Genomic DNA, 22,075 nt, shown 5'->3' on the forward strand with positions numbered 1-22,075 from the left:
GAAAATTAAGTGTTTGAACAATATGATTCCATTCCCATTAACTGCGAGTATGATACACTGCACACTGATATCCCATCATGTTTGGACACATGACCTGACACTGATGATATTCTAGTTTCACTTCATTAGGACTCTTCAGGGATCTTACTTTATAAGTGGAACTACACCATGTTTTAACTGCTTACATGTTTATTGATATCATTAAATGTACATTAGCCAACAATAAATCTTTTCCTAAAGTGTAAGTATAGCTTATTTTAAATAGTTACTGGCCTAGCAGCATTAATTATCTTTTATAAAGGATTTAATATTTGCTTCCATTTTATTCTGTGAACACACAGGCTGCACCCCTACATGCACACTTCAGTATATCGGTGAATGTGTATTCAATTGTCTTTTCGTTTGCACATTGCAGTTGGATATTCTTCGAGGTTGTTTCAGAAGCCTGGCAACAAGTGCAGTCATGTTCCTCCATTTTGGGAAAATTGGGGTGTCTTCAGAATTACAAAAAAATAAATAAAAATGTATACAATATTTTTATATCAAGAATACATACTTACAAGCAGAAAAAAACAACATAATTTTAGATATTTTTCTGTCTAGTAAAAGTTAAATTTTTCACTCATCACCTATCAGTTATCTTAAACTACATTTTGAATGAACTAAGAAGGCTTCATTTATCAAAACTGAATTTATGTTCCAAATTTTGACTAGGCTACTGTATATTATATATATATAATATATATATATATATATATATATATATATATATATATATAGCAGGCATGTCAAACATGCGGCCCGAATAAACATTTTGTGAGGCCCGACAGTGTGGACCCACATATATATAATATGCAGCCCACTCCCCTCCCACGATCAGAGCTCAGCTCCGATTGGGCAGTGTTTACTTAAAGCTGGCAACGCTGGTCTCTAAAGCGATCAGAAGCCTCTGATCGCTTCAGAGGCCAGCTTCTCCCGCGATGAGAGGAGCCTGCGTCTGCCGCTCTGGATCTAATTAGATCCAGTCAGCGGCAGTGTCTACGCGGGACGGTGGGAGTGAAGACGGCGTGGACTGGAGCGGTGCCCAGCGGTCATCGTGAAGAAAGGTAAGTACTGCACAGGTGATTGGGGCCTGTTCAATACTAGGAGGGAGAACAGCATAAGGGGCAACACATAATGGGGTCTGCATAAGGGGCATTACTGGGGGCTCTGCATAAGGGGCATTGCTGGGGGCTCTGCATAAGGGGCATTACTGGGGGCTCTGCATAAGGAGCACTACTAAGGACATTACTGGGGGCTCTGCATATGGGGCATTACTGGGGGCTCTGCATAAGGGGCACTACTAAGGACATTACTGGGGGCTCTGCATAAGGGGTATTACTGGGGACCTGCATAAGGGGCACTACTTGGGGCTCTACTAGGGACATTACTGGGGGATTTGCATAAGGGGGCACTACTAGGGACATTACTGGGGACTCTGCATAAAGGGCATTACTGGGGGTTCTGTATAAAGGGCTTTACTGGGGGCTCTGCATAAGGGGCATTGCTGGGGGCTCTGCATAAGGGGCATTACTGGGGGCTCTGCATAAGGAGCACTACTAAGGACATTACTGGGGGCTCTGCATATGGGGCATTACTGGGGGCTCTGCATAAGGGGCACTACTAAGGACATTACTGGGGGCTCTGCATAAGGGGTATTACTGGGGACCTGCATAAGGGGCACTACTTGGGGCTCTACTAGGGACATTACTGGAGGCTTTGCATAAGGGGCACTACTGGGGGCACTACTAGGGACATTACTGGGGGCTCTGCATAAAGGGCATTACTGGGGGTTCTGCATAAAGGGCTTTACTGGGGGCTCTGCATAAGGGGCACTACTGGGGACGATACAGGGGGCTCTGCATAAGGGGCACTACTGGGGGCACTACTAGATACTTTACTGAGGGCACAACATAAGGGGCATTACTGGGGCACTACATAATGGGCACTACTAGGGCACTGCATAAGGGGCATTGCATAATGGGCACAAATTCAGGGGGCATTGCATAAGGGGCACTACTACAGGGGGCACTGCATTGGTTTTTATTAATAATAAACCTTTTAAAATTGCATATAAGACTTTTTTTTGTTGCAGCCCACACACTCTAAGGACCTTGAATATTTGGCCTGGTTGGTATTTTGAGTTTGACATTCCTGCTGTATAGCAACCAAACAAATTTATTCACTGTCTAGATTGCAGATTAATAGTACAAACTAATGGTTGTTGTGGTTCAGCACAAATTGGTAAATGACCCATACAAAATGTATCTAACTACACACTTTGTTTTTCATGAGCAATGCTATTCAGTTAATCAGGTAACATGCCAATCTCTGATAGTGAAGTCTTTGAATTAGAATTTGTATTTATACCAATTGTATATCAACATTTGAATAACCTCTTTATTTGAATAATAATAATTTGTGAATTATAAATTTGCCAGCCACTTTTGAGCTGCACAGAACATTGCTGGTTTACAACTAGAAGTTATATTTTAGTGCATAGCACGTCTGATCATTAAATACCTGGAATATTCTTAATATATTTAATATTTTTTGCCATTGGCAACAACGGCCATTTTTCTCCCAAAAACAAACGGCTACATTTTCACCAAAAAAAAGGCGAAAATGGAAAAAAAAAACCTGAGAAAAGTTTTCTCCATCCCAGACCAGGAGAAAAAATATTCAAAATCCCTATATTTGGCTAAATGTGAGGATTTTCCGACTTTCAGAACCCTTTGGACACCCCCCCTAATGATAAATTACCGTGGAAAAAATCGTAAGTTGCGTACTTTGGCGAGAAACGACTGCGCAAATTTTTTGGGAAAAAAATTAATTGTTGAAAATGTTTTTAACTTATTGGGTCTGATATTTCAGGGGCGGTATGGATGCGTCAAGAATTAAAAACATTGCACACGGTTGCAGCAGGCAGTTTTTTAGAAGTTTTTAATATTACGTTTTCACGAAAATATATTTGCAGCCATTTTAATGTACCCCCAATTTACGTGGAACAGTAACTTCCTGGAAAAAAATATAGCTTTCTATCAATTTCAACGATTTTGTATTTTTTCAACCAAAATTTGTACGTCGTTTTTCGTCAAAGTATGCAACTTACACATTTTTTGGGGGGGTAATTTATCATTAGGGGGGGTGTCCAAAGGGTTCTGAAAGAAATCCCCAAATTTTTAGCCAAAAATAGGGATTTTGCATTTTTTTCCCCTGGTCCGGGATGGAGGAACTTGCCTCCAGTTTTTTTTTCTCAATTTTCGCCTGTTTGCAGTTTTGTCTGTTTTTTGGCAACATTTTTTCCATTTTTGGGGGGCGAAAAGCCTCCGTTTTCACCGCTAATTGAATATTTCCCATAGCTTGATACATGTCAGGTTTTATGGGAATTCTGTTCCTGCAATTTGCACTTCTCTTTGTTATTATTAGTAATAACTTATACATTTCCATGTGACACCATTTACAAACCAGTGATCTTATAATAATTGTTTTATAGGAGGCCTGAAAAACATGTGGCCTGATAGCTGTTGTAGAACTATAAATTCAAGCATACACTTCCAGTTACAAATTGCTAAAGCATGATGTAAATCTTATTGGTCCTATGTTATCGTTACAAAATCTTATATTAGCATATCCCACCTGGAGACAGAGCTACAGTAACCTCCACAGTTGGTTAAAGTCACATTGGCTGAGCATTCTCCACTTTCTATAATTTTCCATGACTTCATCACATCACACTTGCCTGTATAGGAAAATGAAATAATATTTACTATAAGATCAGGTTTGACCAATATAAATTTTCAAGTTCGCCAGATCTATTTTAGTTATAATTCGGTAACTTAATTCTAAATTAAATTACTGTACAGTGTGATAATATATGTAACAATAACAAATTAATTAACTAATTAAAAAGAAAGGACATAAATGATACAATTTACTTATTTTGTGGACGAAATTAAAGACTGACACAATGAGAATGAGACAAAATGGAGAGAAAAATATGTGTTTCTTGACAGCATTTAACAAAAAATAAAATGAATCCGCTATTAAACAGTATCAATTATTCACAATTTGCACTCTTCTCCCACTACACTAACCTTGCCTTTGTTCTTCAGCAGTAGCAACAAGAAAAATAAAACAGTAAAGCTGGCCATACACCTACACGACCAGCATAAGATCAGATTCATCATACGATTTCCCTACGATTCCCCGGAGCTCCCTGGCAGTCCTGGCAGCATGTTTGTTGGTTTTCTTAGCACAGGATTTGTCGTAAGATCGATCCTGTGTCTCACAGGCTCATTAGGAAACAGTCATTGAAATTACCTGAATTGCCACACGATGGATCGCATGAACAAAATAAACAGCACGATCTGCACACGATACGATGGACAAGATGTGCTGCACATCTGATCATAAGATCCGATTATAGGAGCTGCGGGAGCGCGCATCGGATCGTATCTTGCTAAAAAAATACACGATTTTCACAAGATCCATCTTATGACCTGTCGAAAATCGGGCAATCGGCCCGAAATCGTGCAGGTGTATCGCCAGCATTAGAAATCATTATCATACTTACGTGGTTCACAATATTGTATTGTGCAACATCCATCTGTGCTTGTAAAATCAACCACTATACCCTGTAGAAATATAATTACCAAGATCTCTTTAAAAACATTAACATTGTACTGTACATTCTATTGATCTTATCTTCAGCAAATTGTATTGTCATCAGGTAAATTGAACCTAACAATCATTGGTGTACCTAAAAGCTCCTGGGTGCTGGTAAAACTATATAGTGAGATTGAAGCAGCACTCATAAACGGCAAAGTCTGGTGCCAGGTCCACACAATAGTGTAATAGAGCATACGTACAGTACCAAACCCAGCAGGACAAGGACAAGAGCAGCACTCTTGTCAGTGAGTAGATAAAGCAGAGATATTTATTGAAACATGTGCCATGATTTATCAGAGCCTGAAGAAAATTACTCTGATGATTGAAACTGCCGTTGGGCCCTGATTGTATCTGTTCTGTTAACCAGATGTTTCCATAAATAATATCTTTGCTTTTTCTACTGATGTGAGCGCTGGTCTTGCCCTTATCCTGCTGGATTTGGTACATTCTGTGGGCCTGGTTCAGCAAGGATCGCTATTCTGTTAATACGCGCACTACGCAGTGGCTAATATCAGTGGTGAAATGCAAATGTTTGCAATTGCAATGCGATCGCAGCCTAACATAAGGACGCCCACTTCCCCTTACTCACATCCGTATACTTGGGCAAAATAGCAAAATAATCGGTAACATCGGACCCATACGCACAGTTAAGGCAGGTCAGACCTCACTCAGGAATTGCTAACTTAAGCGCATGCTATTAGGCCTCAGACTGTGTATGGGCATGAAGTGGATAATTTATGCACACCCCTTTATGCAATGCACTGACATGCCTGTGTTCACCCAACCACCCCCCCTTCACCACCCACAAATGGCACTTCCTGTCAATCACTCTGCCATGGGTCTGCATACCCTCTGCAATCGCAGTTAGAGTCGCAAATGCTAGTTCGCGCACGTGCACTGCGATGCATATGCATGTGCAGTGCAAATTAATTGACCGATTGCGTGCATATTATCGACTGATTTTTGGGGGGTGGGGAAGAGATGGTAATGTATAGCAGCCCACAAAAAAGGGTGTGTTGACCCAATTTTATGGGTGTGCCAAGGCAATAGGCTGCATTTTTGGACAAAGCTTCACTATCTCTGACCTGTGTGAAATATGTGCCATCCTGAGTGACCTTAGGGTTACTTAGATAACCAATGTTCATGCAGTTGATCCGATGGCTGCGTATCCAGATGCAGCATTTAATCAGAGAAGCCGGCAGTGGGCGTTTTATTACGGAACGGGATTGAAATTCCGGTGGCGGTTTAGCCACCGGTTCAAATCCCGACAGCGGATGCCCAACAGGATCAAGATCCCAACAGGGGCAGGTAAGTGCCCTAACCTCCCCTGTACCCCCCTAACCCTAACCCTCCCTTAGTGGTGCCTAACCCTAACCTCCCCCCTTAGTGCCTAACCCTAACCCCCCATTACCGCTCCCTAAACCTAACCTCTCCCTGGGGGTGCATAACCCTAACCCTGGTATTTTGACGCCTTATATAAATCCCTAGCCGGCATTCCGCTGTTGAGATTGTGACCACCAGTCACATAACTACATCCCTCTTATTACTTAAGACATGTCCTGTGGCTTTTGAATATTCTAGCACAGCCGCTAGATACAAAGAAGCAACCCAGGGGTGCTATAGTATCCATCTCTGAATCAGGTCCTCTGTTCCTTTTCATGACTGAAATTTACTTCTGCTTACAAGAGAGCTAGTAATTCAAGCCAGGAAAGCTATATATGTTGACAACTATTTTGCATAGAAGTTAAAGTGTATTGTACTATACCTTTTCACATTCTACAGGCTTTTGAGCTGGGCATGACATGACCCTTTTGATAACAATAAATGTGTTTGGCTCACATTCATAAGATGTGCAGTTATCACCAGGAGGACGCCATAAGCTTCCAGGCTGTAAAAGAAAAAATAATTAACTTCTAATTTTAACATATCTAATACATTTATACTAGAGTATAAAAAATGCCACAGCAAATGGTGACTATAGATCATTTGAATGGACGGGAATAGAGTTATGTGGACATTCTTTGTATAGTGTAGGAGGGGTGACTCACTAGTTACATGAAATGGTTTTTACATATGCTCGGTGGTGGCAGAGATGGGTCTTATTTATTTTCAATGGGTCACTCCTTCATGATGTACAGTATGTGAGAAGTTGCAATTTTAGGCACATTTCTACCATTGTATTGAAAACATACTGGGCCTGATTCAGACCTGCTCGCAAGCGCTATGCGCTCGCAAGCGGGTCGATGTTTGGCCACTGCGCATGCACACGCCGGAGCCGGCTCCGACGTGCACATGCGTGAGACCGGGCTAGCAACGGGTGCTCCGTCGCTCTGGGTCTTGCACCAAAAGGGGGTGGCTGTCGTTTTTTGAGTGACACCTCGCAACGTTTTGGAGGCGGGCAGGGGGAGTGGCTGGCCAAACAGAGGCGTTCCCGACGGAACGCCTGCCGTTTAGGGGCGGCCCCACTGACATCACGAGTGATGTCAGTGGTGAGCTTCTAGACTGGGGCTTGCGGGAATGAGACTCTACCGCAAGGGTCTCGTCGCAAGCCCCGATGGTCGAGACCATCACGACCATCACCTGGCCGCTCACAATAGCTGTGGGTGGTCACCCACAGCTATGCGAGTGGCCCGGAGGCCACACCAAAAAATAAACAAAAAGGCCCTGATTCAGAGCGAGAGCTCTTTCAGAGTGTCCGGCTCTGAATCAGGCCCTCTGCACCATCATTCTGCATTGGTATGCCACACTGTGACCTTACATGCCACCATCCTGACATATTGCCCCTAATATGTCCTAACTGTGCATCATTATGACAACACAATGCCCCACATGATTGGCAGTGCTCCTATGTCATCACTGTGTACACACATTGCATCACCAACACTGTACCCTCCACATTCAATCACTGCCCCTAGTTGAAAGGAGATCACCGTTCTGCACTGACTACAGTATGTCACTTCAGTGCCTTGAGCCGGTGGGCTCCCTCTGGAAGTATCCTCCAATTTGCGTTACTGTGCTTACGTGGCCATGCCTCCCGTGCTTTCTTCTCCGTCGTCCTTGGTGCATGGATGCAATCCACAAGCACCAGACCCTGCTAAAGCCACAAAGCCTGCAACAATACACTGTACCACCACTGTTTAGGTGTCCAAGCACCCCATGGCTCCACAATGAGTAAAGAGCCTGATGTTCATTCTGCAACCCCTTGCTTGCTCCAGGCTGACATTGCAATGCCACCACTGTGTATCTGCATGATACCACTGTGTGTTACCCCCTGACTATACTACTGTTACCCCGTACCTACTGTTCCACAATAAACTCAGTTACCTGATTAAGGACAAACTGTTTGGCCTAAACTCCATTTCACAATTCTGCTGGTGCCTATTGTTACCCTCACAGGTTCTACACCAATAGGACATATAAACACCACTGTGGTCCTACCTGGACAGTGTGCTTCCACATTCTATCACTAACAATGTGACCCCATATGGCATCTTCATGTCCCCTCATGCCTTAACTCATCCTGTACTTACAGGGTGCATAATACTTTCACCTGGCACTGACAGCCCTGCATCTGCGATTACCAGCACTTCTCTGATGAGGAACTTATAGCCATCAGGTGATAAAAAAAGACCCCATCGATTTTATTTATATGTTAAAAAAAACATTGTTTTTCAATGTAAAGGTCGTAATATTAAATTCATTAAGAACTGTAATAAAGTCTTCCCTTTCAAAATGCCATATACACTTATTTTGTCTCAATGAATACTTTGATTGAGAAGCTCAGTCATACCTTGATTAGTACAGAGTTATTGAGGATGCAGGAAGACTGAACACACTTTCCACAGCACTGTCCATATATTTTTTTGTATGTGAATCCCTGGAAACAAAAGATGAGTAATATTTCATGGTCCTCACCAATGAAAAACAGAACATTTCCATTTTATTTACTAAAGGCACATTTATATAGCACATAGCTATATTAACTCCTTGTAATCAGGGGTCCTGACAGCCGCGCTAGGCCTGGGTGGAAGGGGGCATGGTTTAACCATGGGAGGCATGGGCACTCCCCCTTAGGATAAAAAAAAAAAATGGGCGCAGGGGAGGGGCGTGATGTGAGCCCACAGACATAGGAGACTGCTGTGGCTGCTGCTCAGCAGCCACAAGCAGTCTCCCACTGCAGCCCAGGACACAGCAGCGTGTGCTGGGCTGCTGTGAAGGAAGAGGAAGGGGGGGGCGGTGCCAGACCCGGGCCCCCACCTGGCCCCTCCAGCAAACCCAGGCCCGGGTACTCCACTCCCCTCTTGGCCGCCATGATTATAATGCATAAGACTGTCAGCATCTAACCTTAGTTTTGGGATTAAGAGCATTTTTGATTGGCTCCCAGTCCCCCGATCACTGCACAAATGTTGAATATCATACTCTATTAAATACAAGCAAGGCAATTCCAATACCTACTTTCCTGAACTGCTTTGTATCTTGCACAGAATTACGCAGAGTCACATCACTATCTATATGTCAGCATAAGTACAGTTTATTTAGTCAACTGCCGTGAAACGGTTTACATAAACTGTAATGATACCCATGCAGTGCCATTGCTCCTACCTCTATTACTTGCAAATTGTTTCACTTGTATGCTAAATTAGAAAAGTTTTTGTGTTTTATAGTAGTTGTATTGCTACAAGAGTTTATCCAAATATTGAATAATAAAATTATAGAGATGTGCGCGGACCTCCGTGTTTTGGTTTTGATTGTAATTCATCATCGTGTTTTGGTTTTGGCATAAGTGTTTAGCTTTGGATTCGGTTTTGGATTCCTTAAAAATGAATTCAAATCTATAAAAAAATTTATAAAAACAGCTACAATCATGTAATTTGGACTTGTTTATATGAAATCCAAAACCAAAGGTTTAGTTTTTATATCTGAGTTCCGAAATGACAGCAGAACCGAGCTGGGACTTGGTTCGACTTGGAACCCCAAAGTGATTCTGAACGTGGAATCGATTTGACTTGGAACCCCTAAGTTCGGGTGTGTTCTTATTTCAGGAAAACCGAACAGCACATCTACTCTACTGTATTAATGATTAAATCATAACACAGATGAAATGGTCATGGATGGCAGCTTACTTTAAGGGGTCATGTTCACATCACAATAGACATGGCCACATCCCTGTGGCATTCCAAGAACTTTTAAAGTTCTTGTGGGCCAGCACCCTTCCCTCCCCAAAAAGACCACTTTAATACTACACTGATAGGCACAGCATTGACATACTGTACTGTATCTTCAAACTGTAACCGAATGGGGACAAAGTCATAACAATTATAGGGGCATATTCAATTTGAGGCGAAAAGTCCAAGGTCAGACTTTGCCATCATTACAGTTTTTGCAGGGGATAAAGTATCGGGAAATCAGCTTGTCACCCCCCAAAAGATGGTCAGACATGTGGGATCACTATGCGTACCCCAGAATTGGCCTGCAAAAGATATTAGGGGTTTTTAAACAGCCACGGCAGGTGCTTTAATGTATCTGAAAAGAAGTGGTGAAGAATAGCATTTAGCTTCATTTAAAAAAAAAAAGAACTAGTCCCATCAAATTTGGGGTACATGAAAATGGGTGCAAGCATATTTTTAAGTCCCTAAACTGAACTTTTAAAATTATTCAAAAATCCACCTGCCGCAACCACCCACATTCTAGAAAACACCTGCCGCATACTTGAGAACCCCTCCGGAGTTGATTTTGCTAGTTTAGAAGTTTGTCCCCCATTTTTTTTTTATCGCCCCCAAAATTAAAGTACCTTTTTTGGGGTGTCCAGAGGAAATTTTTAATTTTTTTTTGGCACAGAATACCTTTAGGGGACATTCCAAGGAGTGCAGGCTACTTTTTTTAAGTCTGCACCCAAAAACCCCAATTCTGCACTTTTTTTCGCCACCTTTTCATTGGTGAAAACATCTCCATTTTTAAACAAAGCCTTTCACACCTGCGAAAAGTCTTTGAAATTGAATATGGGGATAAGCGAAAATGACGACTTTTCACAGCCTAATTGAATATGGCCCATAGTGTTGAAAAGGTCCTCTCAAATCAAGACTGTCTGGCCTAAATTGAGACAGTAAGAAGTGATGTCATAATTACTAGTTTTAATTATGCAGAGTAATAATCTTTAGTGATCCATGGAGGGTCAGCGATTTAGGACCAAAAATGAAAAGATCTTTCCTCTGCATCTTTTTGACAGTTACCAATGAGCAGATAAGTTGCTTCTTTTTAATTTAATTTGCCATATGGATCTAACAGAACTAGCAGTTATAGTACCACTAACTTACTTCAATAGACATTGATTTGATACATTTAAAAAGGCCCTTTAGCGATATACAGGCATAAAACTATTGCAAGTTACATAAGAAAACACGTATAAAAAACAAAATTGTTGGTGCCCATTTTTTATTGCTAAAGCACCTATGTACCAGAGATCCCTGCAGCGCTCCCCGCTGAGATGGGGTCACTATGTAAAATCATCACCATCTCTAGATAGATTGAAAACTTTGAAAGCTATTATTTTTACTAAGTAGCAACATTCTGCTTATCATGCAGTTAATATGACAATTTTTGCATGAATTCAAGTTGCACTTACCAGCGGGCAATCTGTCTGGCACACCACTGGTTTGCATGTTATCTCTGCAGTATTTTTCATTGTTTTTGTGCATTTGCAATCTTCACAACTCTCTGGTGGGGATGGAATAGAGGAATCCATCTAAATATACACAAGTCATTATTAGATGTGCTTGCTGTGTTACGCATATCAGAGATTTTTGTCTTTGTGACAATCTTTTTAAAAACATAGGGACATGACATGCAATTTACAACTAATTTGTGCTCGCTATAAAGTTCCATCCTCAGAGTGACAAAAACATCAGGCATGCCTCAGTGATTACACTTTTATCTTACTGATTGGATTCATTTTAATGGATATTGTCTCAGCCTACTAGACGATGGTCTTCATGGTTCATATAAACATAGCAGTACTGTATATTTCCAAGTTTTTGGATATTTAGAGGATCTTAGAATAACCAGAACAGATCCACCATGCTTATCTAGTTTTTTGAACATCTGCTCTGGGAGATCCAAGAGGGGTGGTGTAAGGTGCAGGGTCATATGGTCTCCTGTTACTGCATCATCAGACAAGAAGGGCTTGGGGCCAGATGATAAGATTCGCCTCAGTCCTTGCACCCAGCTGCAAAGCAAATTACATCCTCTAGCAGTGGAGGCGTGGTTAAATTATTCATATTGCATTATAAAGGCCACACCCACTTCACAATAAATAGAAGTGGGATTTGGAAAAAGGATCTACTCTCCCAGAAATCCAGGAGGACCCAGAGGATTTCAAGAGAGATGTATGAGCTTTATCTTTTTTGCAAATAACCAATCTATTTGCACCTAATCTACTATACAAAGAAGTAATCCAATATATATATTATCCAAATGTAATGTTAGTAGCCACATATAGATGCCTCCTATATCAAGTTCCATTGTACCAATTTTAATGTTGATGTTTACTGCAGGGTCTAGAAAAACTGTAGCATGGAAACATAATACATTATGTTAAAATTTGAAGAATGTACATTGGCTAATTTTCCATCACAAAAAATGTAGTGTGTGTGTGTGCAATGAAGTTGCAAACAAGCAAATTGCCCCTAAAACTATTGAGAGAGATAAAGTGGAGAGGTTTCCCAAAGCAACCAATCAGCTGTCATTTTATAGACTGTGACAGATAAATGATAGCTGATTGGTTGCTATGAGCAATTTCTCCACTTAATAAAAAGTTTGTTACATATCCCCGTTTCTGTGATTTGCGGGCAATTTTAATAAGTGCAATTTTCTTAATGGGGTTCTTTTCTTTAAAAAAATTGTTGTTTTCAAAACTGCAGTCAAAAAATGATCAGATACTCTAGTAATTGTGATAAACTGCTGCTTGATAAATAAACTCCAAGGTGTCTAGGTTGGATGACAGACTTGTTCAAATTCAACATCTAGCTTAAGTTTCAGCACAAGTTTTCTATAAGAAAATGTCTCCATCTCCTAGAAATGCTGTCATCCAGACTAGGCATTTCTCCTCCAGCAAGGTGATATATGACATACCTACAGCTGGACATAGTCAAAATCTGTAAAGCAAGCCATACATGGTGCGTTGGCATCGTGTGAGGCGACGGGGGATCCGACATCTGACATATCGGGCGGTCCCCACACATGGTGCGATCGGGTGGCCAACCGCCTGATATGCTGGCTTCCCCCTCCCTCACCCACTGTCACAACTCTCGGATGGATTGTGGATGCAGCCTGTATTAAGGGAATTGGCTAGACCTATGCCTGAGGCGCAGAGTCTAATGTGCCGGCTGTAATCACCAGGGACCCTCGCAAGAAGGTATGGACTTGGCTGCGTCCGACACACAGGTCGCAGCCCTCAGGTTAGGTTCCCCTATACAGGTGCTGGTGCATACTGGATGTAGCACAGAAGAATAATGTAGGCAACAGGCTGGGTCAATACCAAACAGATGAGACGGTACCAGGGAGCAGACATAAAATGGGTCACAGGGAGTAGCCGAGGTCAGAACCAGATATCAGGAGCAGTACAAAGGGTCAGACGAAATCGGAGTCACGAACAAGTCAAGATCAGGATTCACGAACAAGGTCAAGATCAGGGTAACTGGTAAGTACTGGAATGCTGGAGTATGGTATGGAGCCTATACTCTGGCACCTGTCTGGTGCCAGAGACTTCCTCTTATAGAGGAAGTTCAAATCTCGCACCAAACGTGACTTCACATTTGGTGCGCCTGTCCCTTTAAATTCTTTGCAGGTTGACGCGCGCACTCCTAGGAGAGCCGCGGCCGCCTGAACTTCCAGGCAGCCTGAGGGGGACCCGGAGTGGATGTCATGACAGCAGGCTCTGGGGATTCCCCGCCCGCTGCCCTCCGCAGATTCCAGTGCTGCTGGACACGGTAAGTGGTAGCTGGTGTCCGGCGCACTGAGACATTACCCCCCCCTCTAGGGGTGGGCACCAAACACCCCACAAATGGTTTGTTTGGAAATTTCAGGTGAAATTTCTGATGAAGCTGAGGCGCATGAATGTTAGAAGCCTTGACCCAGCAATGTTCCTCAGGACCATACCCCCTCCAATCCACTAGAAACTGAACAGCTCCTCTAGAAACCCTAGAGTCCAGAATCTGTTTCACTTCATAAACCTACTGATGGTCTACCGGAATTGCAGGAGGAGGGCTGCAAGGAGTTGAGAAACGGTTGAGTACCAGGGGCTTGGGAAGAGAAACGTGAAACACATTGGGTATTCTTAGAGTGTTTGGAAGTTACAGGTTAATCACCTGTAAGATCTGAAAATGACCAATGAATCTGGGAGTGAATTTTATTGTCGGAACCCTTAACCTCAGATGTTTGGTTGAGAGCCAGACTTTATCACCAGGAGCCAGCACCGGACCCCTCCTCCTTCTACTATCTGCAAACAGCTTGTATCTTGAAGAAGTTTTACACAAATTCCTTTTTACCATCTTCCAGGTCCTACAGAATCGATTCACTGTACCACGTATGGCTGGAAGTGATACTGGCTGAAGGCCAGGTAACTCGGGTAACACTGGATGCAGACCATACTGAACAAAGAATGGAGTGTCCCGATGCCTCATGGTACAGGTTATTGTGGGCAAATTCAGCCCAAGGAAGCAGAGAGACCCAGTCATCTTGATTGGCTGAAACATTCATCCTAATGAACTTTTCCAATTCTTGGTTTACTCGTTCAGTCTGGCCATTACATTGGGGGTGATAGGCCAAGGATAAGCTCAGGTTGATGCCAAAGTACCTGCATAATTCTCTCCAGAACTTAGAGGTAAACTGTACCCCCCAATCGGAAACAATGTCCTTAGGAAACCCATGTAACCTAAAGATTTTGCTTACAAAAATCTCTGCTAACTTTGGTGCTGTAGGTAGACCTTACAAAGGAATAACGTGAGTGGCCTTGGAGAACCTATCCACCACCACCAGAATTGTGTTGATACATTGCCATGAAGGCAGATCAGTCACACAGTCCAAAGAAATGTGAGTCCAAGGGCAATCAGCCACTGGTAGTGGCAACAGGGAACCTGATGGAGACTGTGGTGGGACTTTGTGCTGAGCACAAATATGACAGGCTGCCATGAAGTCCTTTACATCCTGACGGATCGTCGGCCACCAGTACCACCTGAGGATCAGCTCCAATGTTTTTTGACACCTGCATGCCCACTGAAACGTGATGAATGCACCCCTGAGGTAGTTTAGCCCAGAGTTCTGAGGCTATAAATGTTTTTCCCAGCGGAATCTTGACCCTCTTGGTAGCCGCTATGAAACAAGCAGGGCTCAGAATGGCCTTATCCTCCTTTACTTCTTCCATTTCAGCAGAACTAAATGCTCGAGACAAGGCATCAGCCTAGCTGTTCTTATTACCCAACCGGTAAGTAATCACTAAGTTAAATCGATAGAAAAACAATGACCATCTGGAGTGACGATAATTTAGACAGTAAGCTGTCCTGAGGTACGTCAAATTCTTATAATCGGTGTAGACTGTTACCGGAAATTTAGCTCCTTCTAACAAGTATCGCCATTCTTGTAGAGCCAGTTTGATGGCAAGTAGTTCTCTATAACCAACAGCATAATTCCTCTCAGATGCAGAGAACTTCCGGGAGAAGAACACACAGGCGTGCCATTTATTTTCCTTGTCTTTCTGTGACAGGCCTGCCCCTGCACCAACTGTGGAAGCGTCCATCTCCAAAAAAAAAGGTTGGTGACAAATAGGTTGTCTCAGGATGGGTGCTGAAAGGAAGTGCTGTTTCAAATGAACGCAAGCCTGCTCTGCCTCAGTTGACCATACATGATAAAACCACACTCCAGATTTTCCTTAACGTATTCAGTTACAGCCTGGGACTCTGGAAGTGAGAGGGGAAAAATTCCTCCACGAGGTGGTACTTTCCCCGGTAGTAAGTCTATAGCACAATCCCATTCCCGGTAAGCCGGAAGCGTCTCAGCTGCCTTTTTACTGAACACATCTCTAAAGGATCAATATGGAACTGGAAGTTGGTCTTCTGGAGAGACGACTGAACTTTGCATGACACGTTGTGGAGGTTTAACCGATGATAAACAGGACCCACGGCATTGAGACCCCCACAACAGAATTTGAGGTTCCTTCCAATCTAGAACAGGAGCATGCTTGCGGAGCCAGGGAAGGCCTAGAATGATTGGACTCTCGGCTGATGGGAGAATATAGAACATTATAAATTCTTGATGAAGAGCCCCTATTTGCATGGTAACTTCCATCGTCTGTGAGTGAATGGTAGCCGTAGGAAGTTTATTCCCATCCACTCCAATAATGCAATGGGGTTTTTGCAGCGGCATACTCGCAATCCTTAACTCTTGGACCTTTGCCCAAATGAAATTGTCATCGGTACCTGAATCTAAGAAGGTCTTGATGACTTCAGAAGAATTTCATCGATGGAAAACTGGGAAGTAACTCTGTTTTTTGGGCTGTATTGGAATGCACCTAACCTGACCACCCCTTGATCAGTTAGGCCTTCTCGTTTCCTGGACGCTTAGGACAGCCAGCGAGAAGATGACCTGGTTCACCACAGTACAAACAAAGTTTATTTTTAAACCTCCTATCCCTTTCAGGAGCAGGGAGGCGAGACTTCCCAATCTGCATGGGTTCCTCTAGGGACTCAGTGGGTGCCGTGAAACGTGGAGCAAGCTTGAAGGTGAAGTGGCAAGACTGTTCCCTTTCATGTGCTCTCTCTCTGTGGTGAAGATCCACTCAGATACACAAGGAGACTAAGTCGTCCAGAGAAGTCGGCAATTCCCTAGATGCAAGGACATCTTAATTTGATCCGACAGCCCCTGCATAAAGGCGGCAACCAGGGCTTCATTGTTCCATCCCAATTCCAAGGCAAGGGTTCGGAACTGCATGGCATACTGTCCTGCAGATTGATTTCCCTGTTTCAGCTGTAAAATAGCCAACCCTGCGAAGGATCCAGGCTTGTCGAACTGGATCGAACACTGGTTCAGGAATCCATTACAGCCTGTAGGATCCCCATCATACTTTGTTGGATTTGGAACAGAAGCTCCTGCGGCCGGTGCAGTAGTGGATGGACCTGGTTGTACCGAAGGTGCTTGAGCGACACTGAGTTGCTGTATTTGTGTCTGCAAACAATGCATAATCTGAGCCTGGTCTTGTTCTTGCTTCTCAACTCTAGCAAGTAAGTTCTTGAGCAGGTCTCATGGTGACGGATTACCAGCAGCATCCATGTTTTGGCCAGAGTATTCTGTCACAACTCTCGGATGGATTGTGGATGCAGCCCATATTTAGGGAATTGGCTAGATCTATGCCTGAGGTGTGGAGTCTAATGTGCTGGCAGTATTCACCAGGGACCCTCGCAAGAAGGTATGGACTTGGCTGCGTCCGACACACAGGTCACGGCCCTCAGGTTAGGTTCCCCTATACAGGTGCTGGTGCGTACTCTAGATGTAGTGCAGAAGAATAATGTAGTCGACAGGCAGGGTCAATACCAAACAGACGAGACGGTACCAGGGAGCAGACTTAAATGGGTCACAGGGAGTAGCCGAGGTCAGAACCAGATATCAGGAGCAGTAAAATGAAATCAGAGTCACGAACAAGCCAAGTTCAAGATCAGGGTAACTGGTAAGTACTGGAACACTGGAGTATGGTATAGAGCCTATACTCTGGCACCTGTGTGGTGCCAGAGACTTCCTCTTATAGAGGAAGTACAAATCTCCCGCCAAACGTGACTTCACATTTGGCACGCCTGTCCCTTTAAATTCTTTGCAGGTCGGCGCGCGTGCTCATAGGAGAGCTGCGGCCGCTTGCACATCGCATCCCCTGATCGACTGAACCTGTAGTAAGATCAGGGGGTGCGATGTACGACCCCACCGGTGTGCACTCGGTCCAACATCAGGCCCATACACGGTGCAATAGAGCAGCCAAATTGCACCAATCAGTTGGATCGGCTTCTTTATCGCACAGTGTATGGGCCATTTAAGTTATCTCCTCAAATGTGAAAACTGAAGAAGAGACAATCTCTCAGAACCAGGGTTGGGATAGTTTCAGTGTCCTGCTCCTACACTCAGAGGTGATACATACTATGACTATGTTGGCACAACAAGAAACACTTGCATGTAAACATTCTAGGCATAAGGCATTTTGGCATGCAATTCAGCATTTCCAACCTCTGATACAGCAGGAGTAAGACATAATATTCTCAGACAATTGGACCATGACCACTTTTAGAAGCCATCAAGATGGCAAAATAATGATTACAATGACAGCATAAGTATCAACAATCTCAGCATTGCATGTAACAAGCAAAGACAAGATTTTGGAGCAATACACAAAGATACAAAAGTTTGGATGACCTTAAACAGATTTGGTGGCAGCATCCTCAAGCACAAAAATGCTCAATTGTATTTACATGACAAAAGGGAATACATTAGATTTTATATGAATACAATGGGACTTCCAACAAGGATATCTATCCACTTCTTTCCTCTAATTTCCCACACTCTGTGGAAGATATAGAGATAAGCACTGGAAGTTATAGCAGAGAGGATGCTCCTCTAATAGGATATTAAACCAAGAACCCATTCTACATCCCAAATAAAATATATTATTGGCCCCAAATCCTTATAATCAACTGCATATTTAATTTAGTATCATACTGATACTAACAAATATGTAGAGAGTGTTTATCACTACTTACCCTCCAGCAAGGTCCAGCGACGTCCCACTCTTTGGCCGCATCCTCCACACTGTTGCTGGTAGCTCATTGCTGCCAGTGACGAGCTGTTGTGCCATGTGCATGCGCGATGGCCTGTCTGTGCATGACAATTTCACCTGGCAAAGACTCAGCAAGGCCTGAAAAGCTTTGTTGAAGCTGCAGTTGCTAACTCCCCATTGCTGGCAATGAAGGCCATATCGCCATCACCATCTATAGATGGCGTAAGCAGTACAGTGACAAACAGCAGTAAACTAAACTTACAGTTGTTTGTTAAATACTGAAATTAAGACATAACCCCTTTAGCAAGTGCTAAAGGGGTTATGTCTCATTGTTAAATGAGGCCCTAGCTTTGAGAGCATGGAGCTTGGACAGATGTTATAAAAAAAGAGCACAGGAGTCTCAGCTATAGCGATTTACTTTAGGTATACATTAAAGCTAGACAACAAAATTCTTCTGCAGTACTTATTTTAGGATTTGGATAACTTATTTTGCTGTACAATTAGTCTGTTGGATCCTGATGCTGCTAGCATTCCATGGATACTGGATTATCTTTAGGATGTATTGGACAATAGTCAGGGGAGTATTAAGAGAGGAGGGGGTCGTGTGCATTCCCCATCCAGGGCTCCCTCCTCTCTCAGCCGTCAGCACACTGACGCATCTGACCACCGAACGCAGCATCAGTAGACTCTGGGCACTAGTCTGTGCCCAGAGTCTACTGCGCATGCTCAGGTCACCATTTCCCCAGCAATTTCCTCACTGCGCATGCGCAAAACACAGTAAAAATTTACCTGGTGGCCATTTTCCAGTGTTTTGTGCAGGGCTGAGACACCCGATGCGGGACCTCAGAGAGGTAAGTGTTAGATAATATAGGTGCAGGTTGTGTGGTGCAGGCCCCCTCTGGACCCAGGGGCCCATGTGCACCACACACCCTGCACCCATTATAGATACGCCCCTGACAAGGGTCTTGATCTTCATTCCCTGCAAATTCAAGCATCTGCACATAGTGTTTTTGGTGCACCAGATTGGCATTAGATGCACCTTTTCTGCGGTTCCAGCAATAAGAAGAATCAGGCTTCATATCAAGCATCTTTTAGCACATTGACAATGGAAGGTCAAACATCTGATCCCATTGAGCCTTTATAAAATGTTCCTCTTAAGTTTCTTGATGTTTCACACTTATGGTAAGTAGGAGAATGTCATGCTTTATTGTGTAAAGAAACTTTCCAAACTATGAATATGGATAAAGTGGTATAACACACAAATCCTAGTTTTCTACCTAAGGTAGTTTCTCATTTTTGTGTCAGTCAAGAAGTTATATTACTTTCACTGTGTTCAACACTAACCAATGTAATAATAAAGGCAAATGATTCCATACAATGGATTTGCCCAGGAAAATCTTGTGCATTTATTCAGAACAAAGGAAATCTGGGAGATAAGTAAATGTTTTATTCTTCCTCTAGGATCTTGATAAGCATGAGGGCACAAGGGGGACCTACACAAAATTAGAATATTAGGCAAGTGGTCTTAATGTTATGGTTGATGGCTGAATATAGATATAGATATATATATATATATAGAGAGAGAGAGAGAGATAAACAGGAGCAGTATTTTCAGTGTTCAGTTGATATAATGTTGTAATTGAAATGTCTTAGCAAGATCACAAAATGTCTCACCCAACATTCGCTTCAATTACAACAGCAAACTTCCTCAGGGGCTGTTGTCTCTATATCCTCACTCTACCATCTGCATGGTGTAAATGAAAAACGGGATTTGTCAGACCACATGACCTGTTCCAATTATTTACTGTTTAATTCCCGAGTTCCAGAGCAAACTGGAGGCATTTCACTCTGTTTGCAGCAGCCAGCAATGGTGTACAGACAGGCCTTCTGCTTCTGTAGCCTATGTGATGTAATGTATCTGAATTGGTCCTTGATTCAGATTATCTTGAATGCAAAATACACTGTTGCCCGTCTTTGGGAATGAACAAGTCCGTTGGTGCATCCAGTAGCCATCTATAACCACCGTCCTTGTGCTTAGACCCAGTTTTTAGTATGCTGGTATAGTGTACTCAATGTACACTATAACAAATGATGCCCTTACAATTCACCAGTGCAGCCTTTTTCTAATGCTCGCCCCAGCAATCATTTCAAGTTTAAAGTTCATCAGAATGTGCTCTTTACTCATTATTTCATGAGTGATACACTTTCTGTCTACCTTCCCCTTTCCATTCTTATACTGATTCAGACAGCTTATGTCAGCATTACTGTATCTGAGGAATAGCTACAGTACTTTGCATAAAATCACTTGGTGGTCATAATATTTTCACCACTCAGTGTATACTTTCTACCCATGTTAACTGTTTATGCATTGTAAGACAGCTTGGGCAGTTTCTCAAGGATACAGAAGGCAAAAAGCAGTCCCAATAATTGAGTTTTTGCGCAATGGAGAGGAGTGCCACTGCACAGTGGTACCAATGATGCTAATTGTGCGGCATGTGAGTAATGCATAAAATGTACTTGTTTGCTTAATCTGCTGAGGTTTGCATGTGCAATAATGATATTAATAATAATAACAATAGCAGTGGGGAACTGGGCATGCACACAGATTACATTATGCCCCGCCCCTCAGAGATTGAGAAGCTGCAGGAGAGGCAAGGGTCTAACAACACTGTACTAGACAGTGTATCTGGAACATGGCTAGCAACAGAAAAAAGAATGCTGCCTTTTTGCTGGCTGGGGAAAATTATACAATATTTACTATATTTGCATGATACTTTAACTCCATTTGCAACAGTACTAATGCTTTAAAACAGCTTCTACAAAATTCTAAAAGATTATACAATAGAGTGATGAACAGCACTAGGACAAATGTGAATGAAAAGGTGTATCTAATAACCTCAAATACCTCAAATAAAATAGGTATGAATCAAAAAGCAATATGCATATTAGAGACAAAAATATCATAAAATACGTACATATAAATGGCTTGGTTGAACAAACATTATCATTTATTGCTGCATGACATAGTAAGTCAATAAAACTATATCAATTAAAACAAGATGTGGAATGCATAATGTTCAATGAATAATAAAAAAATACATAAACCAATAAGTAAAAAAGGAATAATAATAATAATAGTATGATAAGTTTCCTGTGATAATTGCTGTTAACAAGTATTGATCCAAGTTGAAATCAATAGTATGTAAACATACACTGTAGTCATTGGTCTCAATGATATAATCCGGGATATTATCCAGCTTGTAACTAGTTACCAGCCTTGTAGTGTGCAGTTACATCCTAGTATAATGCAGAGAACTCTGCAAGTGGCGTGATGTTAGCGTTGTAAGCGTGGCTGGAATATGGTGAAGGGTGCCAGTCCAGAAAAGTGAGGTTCCAATGTTAGTAAAAGTAGATGCCAGTGGGGTGCCAAACCCGTTTCATCGTGGAAAACCCACAACTTCCTCAGTAGTGTGATCTCCATAGTCCAAAATGATGGCTTTAAATACAGTAGTGTATAAATCCCCTTCATGGAGGACCCTGACGTCATCAGCCAGTAAACGG

At 42.6% G+C, this 22,075-nt stretch overlaps 1 protein-coding gene across 1 annotated transcript in view; it reads right to left on the reverse strand.

Moving 5' to 3' along the window:
• Positions 1–322: 322 nt before the first annotated feature.
• The window catches only part of LOC148525219 (uncharacterized), a 135,565-nt gene continuing 113,812 nt past the window's right edge, over positions 323–22,075 (reverse strand). The window contains exons 32-37 of the mRNA XM_088471029.1: positions 11,333–11,452; positions 8,501–8,587; positions 6,476–6,598; positions 4,616–4,676; positions 3,679–3,781; positions 323–494 (exon numbers count right to left, since the gene is read on the reverse strand). Coding sequence (XP_088327155.1) covers positions 323–494; positions 3,679–3,781; positions 4,616–4,676; positions 6,476–6,598; positions 8,501–8,587; positions 11,333–11,452 — 666 coding nt within the window. The remainder of the gene's footprint in view (positions 495–3,678; positions 3,782–4,615; positions 4,677–6,475; positions 6,599–8,500; positions 8,588–11,332; positions 11,453–22,075) is intronic.

Source organism: Taudactylus pleione, unplaced genomic scaffold, assembly GCF_031769625.1.
Source record: "Taudactylus pleione unplaced genomic scaffold, aTauple2 ptg000109l, whole genome shotgun sequence".
In the NCBI taxonomy this organism is placed as follows: domain Eukaryota; kingdom Metazoa; phylum Chordata; class Amphibia; order Anura; family Myobatrachidae; genus Taudactylus; species Taudactylus pleione.